Source organism: Triticum dicoccoides, chromosome 7A (genome assembly GCF_002162155.2).
Source record: "Triticum dicoccoides isolate Atlit2015 ecotype Zavitan chromosome 7A, WEW_v2.0, whole genome shotgun sequence".
NCBI lineage: Eukaryota > Viridiplantae > Streptophyta > Magnoliopsida > Poales > Poaceae > Triticum > Triticum dicoccoides.
In genome coordinates, this window is record NC_041392.1 from 516,771,679 (window position 1) to 516,782,106 (window position 10,428).

General features: G+C 44.3%; 1 protein-coding gene across 1 annotated transcript; it reads left to right on the forward strand.

Annotated features, from left to right (window-relative positions):
• The first annotated feature begins 5,840 nt into the window (after positions 1–5,840).
• On the forward strand, positions 5,841–6,837 carry LOC119330710 (heavy metal-associated isoprenylated plant protein 28-like). The gene is made up of 3 exons (XM_037603831.1): positions 5,841–5,981; positions 6,077–6,152; positions 6,270–6,837. The coding sequence occupies exons 1-3, from the start codon at positions 5,976–5,978 to the stop codon at positions 6,680–6,682; spliced, it is 495 nt and encodes a 164-aa protein (XP_037459728.1). The 5' UTR covers positions 5,841–5,975; the 3' UTR covers positions 6,683–6,837.
• Positions 6,838–10,428: the final 3,591 nt, after the last annotated feature.

Genomic DNA, 10,428 nt, shown 5'->3' on the forward strand with positions numbered 1-10,428 from the left:
ATTTGAAAAGTTCAAAGAATTTCGGAGTGAAGTGGAGAATCATCGTAACAAGAAATAAAGTTTCTACGATCTGATCGTGGAGGCGAATATTTGAGTTACGAGTTTGGCCTTCACTAAAAACAATGTGGAATAGTTTTACAACTCACGCCACCTGGAACACCACAGCATAATGGTGTTTCCGAATGTCGTAATCGTACTTTATTAGTATGGTGCATTCAATGATGCCTCTTACCGATTTACCACTATCGTTTTGGGGTTATGGATTAGAGATAGCTGCATTCACGTTAAATAGGGCACCGTCTAAATCCGTTGAGACGACACCGTATGAACTGTGGTTTGGCAAGAAACCCAAGCTGTTGTTTCTTAAAGTTTGGGGTTGCGACACTTATGTCAAAAGGCTTCAGGCTGATAAGCTCGAACCCAAATTGGAGAAGTGTGTCTTCATAGGATACCCTAAGGAAACAATTGGGTACACCTTCTACCACAAATCCAAAGGCAAGATATTTGTTACCAAGAATGGAAACTTTCTAGAGAAGGAGTTTCTCTCGAAAGAAGTGAGTGGGAGGAAAGTAGAAATTGATGAGGTAATTGTATCTTCTCTCGAATTGGAAGGTAGCTCATCACAGAAAACTGTTCTCGTGATGCGCACACCAAATAGAGAGGAAGCTAATGATAATGATAATGAAACTTCAGATCAAGTTACTACTGAACCTCATAGGTCGACCAGAGCACGATCCGCACCAGAGTGGTACAGTAATCCTATTCTGGAAGTCATGTTACTAGACCATGACGAACCTACGAACTATGAAGAAGCTATGATGAGCTCAGATTCCAATAAATGGCTTGAGGCCATGAAATCTGAGATATGATCCATGTATGAGAACAAAGTGTGGACTTTGGTGGACTGCCCGATGATCGGCAAGCCATTGAGAATAAATGGATCTTCAAGAAGAAGACTGACGCTGATAGTAATGTCACTATCTACAAAGCTCGATTTGTCGCAAAAGGTTTTCGACAAAGTTCAAGGAGTTGACTACGATGAGACTTTCTCACCCGTAGCGATGCTTAAGTCTGTCCGTATCATGTTAGCAATTGCCACATTTTATGATTATAAAATCTAGCAAATGGATGTAAAAAAACTGCATTCCTTAATGGATATCAAAGACGAGTTGTATATGATGCAACCAGAAGGTTTTTGTCAATCCTAAAGGTGCTAACAAAGTGTGCGAGCTCCAACGATCCATCTATGGACTGGTGCAATCATCTCAGAGTTGGAATATACGCTTTGATAAGGTGATCAAAGCATATGGTTTTATACAGACTTATGGTGAAGCCTGTATTTACAAGAAAGTGAGTGGGAGCTCTATAGCATTTATGATAGTATAAGTGGATGACATATTGTTGATTGGAAATGATATAGAATTTCTGGATAGCATAAAAGGATACTTGAATAAAAAAAATCAATGAAAGACCTCGGTGAACCTACTTACATATTAGGAATCAAGATCTATAGGGATAGATCGAGACGCTTAATAGAACTTCCACAAAGCACATACCTTGACAAGATTTTGAAGAAGTTCAAAATGTATCAGTCAAAGAAAGGGTTCTTGCCTATATTGCAAGGTGTGAAGTTGAGTAAGACTCAAAGCCCGACCACGGTAGAAGATAGAGAGAGAATGAAAGTCATTCCCTATGCCTCAGCCATAGGTTCTATAAAGTATGTCATACTGTGTACCAGACATATTGTGTACCTTGCCATGAGTTTGGCAAGGGGGTACAATAGTGATCCAGAAGTAGATCACTGGACAGCGGGCAAAATTATCCTTAGTTACTTAAGAGGACTAAGGAAATGTTCCTCGGTTATGGAGGTGATAAAGAGTTAGTCGTAAAGGGTTATATCGATGCAAGCTTTGGCACTGATCTGGATGACTCAGTGTCTCAATCTGGATACATACTAAAACTGGGAGCAATTAGCTAGAGTAGCTCCATGCAGAGCATTGTAGACATAGAAATTTGCAAAATACATACGGTTCTGAATGTGGCAGACCCGTTGACTGGACCTCTCTCACAAGCAAAACATGATCAAACCTTAGTACTCTTTGGGTGTTAATTACATGACGATGTGAACTAGATTATTGACTCTAGTAAACCCTTTTTGGTATTAGTCACATGGCGATATGAACTATTGGTGTTAAATCACATGGTGATGTGAACTAGATTATTGATTCTAGTGCAAGTGGGAGACTGAAGGAAATATGCCCTCGAGGCAATAATAAAGTTGTTATTTTATATTTCCTTATTCATGATAAATGTTTATTACTCATGCTAGAATTGTATTGATCGGAAACCTAAATACATGTGTGGATACATAGACAAACACTGTGTCCCTAGTGAGCCTCTACTTGACTAGCTCATTGATCAAAGATGGTTAAGGTCTCCTAACCATGGACATGAGTTGTCATTGCTTTCTTCATGTCAAATACATATTCCTTCGACTATGAGATTATACAACTCCCGGATACCGGAGGAAAGCCTTGTCTGCTATCAAACGTCACAATGTAACTGGGTGATTATAAAGATGCTCTACAAGCATCTCCAAAGGTGTTTGTTGGGTTGGCATAGATCGAGATTAGGATTTGTCACTCTGAATATCGGAGAGGTATCTCTGGGGTAATGCACATCATGAGAAGCCTTGTAAGCAAAGTGACTAATGAGTTAGTTGCAAGATGATGTATTACGGAACGAGTAAAGAGACTTGCCGGTAACGAGATTGAACTAGGAATGAGGATACCGACGATCGAATCTCGGGCAAGTAACATACCGATGACAAAGGGAATAATGTATGTTGTCATAACAGTTCGACTGATAAAGAACTTCGTAGAATATGTAGGAGCCAATATGAGCATCCAGGTTCCGCTATTAGTTATTGACCGGAGAGGTGTCCTGGTCATGTCTAAATAGTCCTCGAACCCATAGGGTCCGCACACTTAACGTTCGATGACGATATTGAATTATATGAGTTATGTGATTTGGTGACTGAATGTTGTTCCGAGTCCCCGATGAGATCACGGACATGACGAGGAGTCTCTAAATGGTTGAGAGGTAAAGATTGATATATATAGGATATATATATAGGACGATGGTATTCGAACACCGGAAGTGTTCCGGAGGGTATCGGGTACTTATCGGGTCATCAAAAGGTGTTTCGGGTGCCCCCGGCAATTCTATGGGCCATATGGGCCTTGTGAAGGAACACACCAGCCCACAAGGGTCTGGTGCACCCTATAGGGCCATAGGAGGAGGAGAAGGAAAGGGGGAATGGAAAGGAAAGTGTGAATTCGGATTCCCACTTCCTTCCCTCACCCTCCCCTCTTTCCTTCCCCTTCATGCATACATGGAAAGAGTGGGGCGCCACTTGGGAAACCGGTCATATCTTCATATGTAGCCGTGTGAGGTGCCCCCCTCCATAGTTTATGCCTCCGGTCATATCTTCATAGTGCTTAGGTGAAGCCCTGCGTGGATCACTTCACCATCACCGTCACCACGTCATGCTGACGGAACTCATCTACTACCTCGACACCTTACTGGATCAAGAAGGCGAGGGACGTCATCGAGCTGAACGTGTGCAGAACTCGGAGGTGTCGTACGTTTGGTGCTTGATCGGTCGGAGCTAGAAGAAGTTCGACTACATCAACTGCGTTGTCAAACGCTTCTGCTTTCGTTTTACGAGGGTACGTGGACACACTCCCCCTCTCGTTGCTATGCATCTCCTAGATAGATCTTGCGTGAGTGTAGGAATTTTTTTTAAAATTTCATGCTATGTTTCCCAACATCAATGGCCTTGATTTCCCCCTCCCGGAGGAAAGTATCCCGGGCGGAATCGCTCCGTCGGAGAGCAAAAGTGCTCCTGCCTAGGTTCCGCCTCGAGATGACGGCGCTTCATCCCGAAAGTCTTCTCTTGATTTTTTTTTTGAAAATGACATCAGATAGGATAAGATGGGTCTCGAAGGCCAGCTAGGGGCCCCACAAGCCCTCTGGTATTTCTTTTCTTTGGTATTTTTTATATTCCAAAATAATTTTCCATGAAACTTCAGCTCATTTGGAGTTGTGTAGAATAGGTATCTCTGATATAGCTTTTAAAGTTCAGAATTCCGTCTGTCGGCAATCTCCCTCTTCATGTAATTCTTGCAAATTAAGAGAGAAAAGGCATTAGAATTGCACCACAAAGTATTATATTGATAAAAAACATTATAAATAACAGTACAAAAACATGATGCAAAATAGACGTATCAACTCCCCAAGTTTAGACCTCGCTTGTCCTCAAGCGAAAACCGATGTCGATAATCATGACCACATGTTTAGAGAGAAAGGTGTCGATAAAAACAAAATACGGACGTAGTAGCATTACGGTCATTATCATAGCAACAATATATCATCATAAAATTTCTCATGATCAAGTTACAATTCATCACAATAACGAAGCATAAAGCATAAACTTTCTTGAAAACTAACAAACTATATTCTCAGTCAACAAGGCAATTACAATTCATCATATTTTCAGGAAGGGTCTCATGTAAGAGCTTTTGTTTATCAAGTCCATATACTCAATTATCATTTAGTCTGCTATGATTGCTGACACTCACGACATATATATGGAGCAAAAGTTTCGGTCAGACACATAGAAATATAGGGGCTTATAGTTTCGCCTCCCAACTCATTTACCTCAAGGGTAATATCAATAATAATAACTCATGATCACTCATGTCCAACTGGATATATATGCCTAGATTTTTTTCCCGCCACATGATGCTTGCAAAAATAAAAATAAAAAAGGAATAGAGAAGAACATTATTGACTCTTACATGAAAAGTAAATACTCAATTGTATACTAGCTTTGTAAGCTAGTATAAAGTTGAGTCACTTATTTTAAGACGGAGAAAGTAGAAAGCATCAACAACTTTGTGTCAGGTTTTAGGCCTCCTTTGGTTTAGAGGAATTTCACAGGAATTCTAGAGGATAGGATTCTTATAGGATTTTTTCCTTTAAAGCCCTTTTGTTCATAGGAATGGATTCCTATTCCAACATAGGATTGATTCCTATCCTCCACATTTCATAGGAAAATAAAAAAGAGCATAGACTTAATGGAAAAATTCCTTTGATGTCAACCAAATGACATCTTGTTTCCTATTCCTACTCATAGGATTTGAGATACATGTTATCTCATTTCCTACAAGATTCCTATTCCTATGATAATCCTATCCTATGAACCAAAAGAGGCCTTAAGATGTACATAAGTATTTCCCGGAAGAAAAAGGAGGCGCAGCACGAAAATCCCCATCTACAGTAACTCAAAAAACATTTAATAATTGTTCAAAAAATCTGAATCTTTTTAAAACAATTTTTTAATGTTTTTCGATTTTTACTGTTCGCCCGAGCTCATTTGAGCCCACGTCCAGCGCAGCACATCACTTGATATTTCACCTGACAATCGGCTTTTCCATTTGTTCAACTTGCATCGTGCTGACCCATATTGGCACTGCTTATTCCTCAAAAAATATCGTCACTACTCTAGGTCAGCTTAACAAACTCGATGGGTCGCTCTACAGCATCCGCAAAACTATCACGCAACTACCAGGCCATTCACCGCTCCGCGTCGTCATGGCAGTGCCAGACAAAACGTTATGACTAGTTGCCACGTCGCTTTCATGATGCAGAGGCCGGCCAACAGCAGCACCGAAATTACATTGCAAATAATAAACCATCCACTGTCACTACATATATATAGTACGCACTACTGGTGCAACTTGCAGCTGGTAGTAGATATCTTCGTCTATCGGCGAGCTGACTTGACCTGAAAAAAGAAATATCCATACATTGTCATCTCCTTCCGGCCGTTATATACAGCCATACATTGTCCTAGCAAAGCACTCCGAGTTAGAAAGGAGCTCGACTTTTGTCTTCAGGAGCAATCAGCCATGACGGTAAGTTCTTGCACCTGGCTGTCTGCCTTTATCCACGGCTAAATTATCGACATGGTCTAGTGCTAAATTCTTGAGAAACCTTGTGTTGCGTGCAGATCGTGGAGATGCAGATGAACATCGACTGCGACGGCTGCGAGGACAACGTGAGGAAGGCCCTTCTCAGGCTTCAAGGTATGCTATCCGAGGAATTTCTCATCATGATTGTGGTATCAGAGGATTGCCCCCGGCCTCTGCGTCGAGCGATGCACAGGAGACATGTCCTGATAATTTTGTGGTTGTGTTGTGCAGGCGTGCACTATGTGGACGTGGACCGAGCGCGGGACAAGGTGACGGTGACGGGCACGGCGAGCCAGAAGAAGGTGCTGCGCGCGGCGCGGCGCACGGGGAAGCTCGCCGTGCTGTGGCCGTCGGCGTACGACCCGGGGTACCACCACGCCCACGCCTACGCTCACGCGCAGCCGGCCTACTACCACTCCTACCAAGCCAAGCCCGCCGCCGCCGCCCACGCGCACCGCTACTACAACAGCATCCCGCACGGAGGGTACCCGGCGCCGGCGGCGCAGCACGGCAGCGCCAGCTCGTACAACTACCACGTCCATGGCTACTACGACTCGGACCTCCACGGGTACCACCACGAGCAGTCCAACGACGCGCGGAGCTACTTCAGCGACGACAACCCCACCGCCTGCTCCGTCATGTGATGCTTGCTCCGATGCCTACCAAAAATCGGCCTCCGCAGCGTGTACATACGTCGATCTCTTGTGTATAGCTCTGTCCAGCTGCTCTGTATAGGACCTTCTTTTTTTTGCGGGTGCTCTGTATAAGACGTTGAAGCCTATGTTTGGAACACGAAATTTTACGCAACCTTTTTTTTTTCAAGAAACACAGTAGAAATGCGAACGCTCACGCACACTTTCGACACACTGCTTTTTCTTTTAGGGGGAGAGACTGATTATGTATGCAGCCGTAGATTGCAGATTTGGGCCCTCAAACGTCCTCAAACGTCCGAGGACCAGCCCGCGAACGGTGACTGGACGGGCCTCAAATTTTACCATTTACAATTACATGTCCTGTTTTTCTTCTTTTTAGGATCTACACATCTTATTTTTAAAACATCTATTATATGCAGGGTCATGCACGATGAGCACTCCGTCCATCTTGGGCCGGCTGGGCTGTCAAAACACAATGAAATTTGCTCGTACTTAAGATTTTCACACCCGTATTAGTTTTACCTCATCGCGTGATGAGCTAGTCGACCGGCTTAAATAGCCGTCTCGTCCAAAAGCGATAAGCTTCTGACATCATTGCATCCTTAAAGAAAGATTGTCATTATGAATTTTCTATATTTATCACATAGAAGATTTATAGTCAGGGTCTATCTCCTTGACAAGGGAAATATTCATGTTAATATTTCCTTTTATGAATCACAATGTGTTGATAAAAATTAAAATCTATTATCATTGTAGTCATGGTATCAAAGCATGAACGACACGAACTTGAACACTCGATGAACGATCATCAGTTAATGAAATGCAGTGTAGTGCCAAGTTATCTCGCTCATGCAGTAAGAATTGATAGACCTATACAACAACAGAGAGGCTTACCGACATGCGCCGCGCGGCGATGTAGTACTAAAATTTGGGTGCACTGATGAGAGATGACAGAGTTTCTGTGGCTGCAAGTGGGACCGCTACGACTTGCAGCGGGGTCAGCGGACCCGCCCTGACCCGCCCGGGCGCCGCCATATCTGCCTCATATTTGGGCCGGATATGAGGGCTGCTGATCAGCCCAGACGTTTGAGGCCCGTTTGAGGCGCCCGTCTGGGTTGAGATTTCGTGACCAGGCCGTCCGCCCGGACGTTTGAGGTGAGTTTGGGGTGTCCGGCTGTAGATGCTCTAAATCTTCGGACCGCACTTTTTTCCTGTTGAGCCTAGCACACGTAGGTCTGTCGCTATCTATCGCTTCGAGCGAGTTATAGATGCTCGAGTTCTTGGGCCATGGCAGGGACCTCGGTTATCTGCTGCATGTGCCGTTGTTTTAGCCGTAGCCCGCCCCTGTGCGGCCTGTGCCCAGTTTAGGCCCGAGTAGAACAGTACACTCGTTATTTCTCTATTAAATTCTATTTGTGTAACCTCGCTGATGGACTTGATGCTATTTTGAAACAGATGGTCAGACAAGGAAGGATTTCTCCTATTCATGTGTGTCCAAGGGCGCCAGGTATCTCACACCTCCTATTCGCAGACAACACATTAATGTTTTTCCGTGCTACTCAGGAAGAAGCTACCCAGGTGGGAGATGTACTGGCTATTTATGAGTGCACCACAGGACAATTCATTAACCCGGCAAAATGTTCTATTTTATTTGGCCCATGTTGTGGTGACAACGACAAGCATGAGGTTGTGCATACCTTGCAGGTTCAGACGGTGGGATTCGACGATAAGTATCTCGGTCTCCCCACACCATCTGGTAGAATGTCGAAGGGCAAGTTTCAAAATCTACAAGAGCAACTTACTAAGCGTATCTTACAGTGGGGAGAAGCGGCGTCACAAGGGGGCAAAGAAATTCTCATTAAGGCGGTTGCACAGTCCCTACCTACATATATCATGGGGGTTTTCCGTTTGCCCCGGAGTGTTTGTGATGATCTTACTCGCATGGTACGCAATGTTTGGTGGGGGGCCAAGGAGGAGAAGAGGAAGACACATTGGCGTGCATGGGATACATTGATTAAACCGAAAGTGCAAGGCGGCATGGGGTTCCGTGATTTCAGACTCTTCAATCAGGCACTTCTGGCTAGACAGGCTTGGCGTCTTATTGCTTACCCTGACAGTTTATGTGCGCAGGTGCTCAAAGCAAGATATTACCCGGCGGGACGTCTGGAAGATACGGTATTTTCGGGCAACTCATCCCAGACGTGGCAGTCTATTGTCCACGGTCTTGAGCTTCTCAAGAAAGGTCTAATTTGGCGCATTGGTGATGGTGCTTCTGTACGTATTTGGCGTGACAGTGGATACCACATCCACTTGCGAGGTTGCCAATATCACCCCAGGGGCGCTGCCACCTTCGGCGTGTTAGCGAGCTCCTGGACGACCGAGAAAATTGGAATGTGCAACTACTTAATCAACATTTCATGTCAGTAGATGTCATGGAAATTATGAAGATCAAGGTGGTGCTACGGTTGGACAGAGATATTATCGCTTGGGCGCCTGAGCGTTCTGGATCGTTCACAGTCCGGAGTGCTTATCGTCTATCATACGATGAGATTCACCGTCAGACTACAGTCGCATCGAGTAGGGCACCGGACGGGCGACGTGCCATTTGGACACTTATATGGAGGTGCCCTGCTCCATCAAAGATGCGTATCTTTGCATGGCGTTTGGTCACAAATTCACTGGCTACTTGGGTGAATAAAAAATCACGGAAACTTGAGGTGTCTAACCTTTGTCCGCTGTGTGCGATGGAACCGGAGGACACGTTCCATACATTCTGTAGATGCCCATTGGCTGTTGCTTTGTGGAACGCCATGCAGGAAAAATGGCTATTGTCGGACTTAGCTTCAATGAGGAATACATGCCCTGAGTGGCTTTTTGATCTTCTGTATAAACTAAATGAAGATGATCGCATACATGTGTTGATGGTGCTATGGAGGAGTTGGCATGTACGTAATGAAATAGTACACCATAAGCTACCACCTCCAATTGAAGCTTCCTGCAAATTTCTAATTAGCTATGATGAATCTCTTCGATGCATCAATCATTTTCCAACCACTGACATCATCAAAGGGAAGATGGTGCCGCCGCCGATTGGGTATAGTTCTACAATGATAAATACAGCAACGCAATATGCAGCCACAGTCCAATGGTCTGCCCCGCCGGCCGGTCGCGTGAAGCTGAATGTTGACGGGTCGTTCGTTGATAACGATGGTGGATTAGCAGGAGCCGATATGATCCTACATGATAATGATGGCAACATTATCTTCTCCGCTTGTCGTTCTATCTTGCATTGTTCCGGACCGCTCCAGGCTGAGTTGTTGGCATGTCAGGAGGGATTAAGCCTTGCTCTACAAAGGTCTACTCGCCCGGTAGACATCGATATGGATTGCATGGATGCAGTCAAGTTGATCAAGTCGCCTACCCTTGACAGATCGCCACATAGAATGATAGTTCAGGATATTAAAAGGCTCTTTGGTGAAAGGGATATCTTTATTGCTCATGTAAGTAGGAATCAGAATGTTGTTAGCCACACACTTGCTGCTTTCGGACAATCAGAGGGCCGAACTGCAGTTTGGTTGCGCTCTGGACCTGCAGACGTTCCTCTGCTATGTAGGAACGAATATTCCAACATTGAGCAATGAAATTCTTTTAACCCCGCAAAAGAAAATCTATTTTGCAGAAAACTCCTGGAACGTATGATAATTGTAACTTTGTAACCATACCCGGATGGAGAAACA

Bases quoted from the DNA above. Each gene is read 5' to 3' on its own strand.
- LOC119330710 (XM_037603831.1), top strand. The intron at 6,153-6,269 runs GTATGCTATCCG...TGTGTTGTGCAG, and splicing joins GGCCCTTCTCAGGCTTCAAG to GCGTGCACTATGTGGACGTG.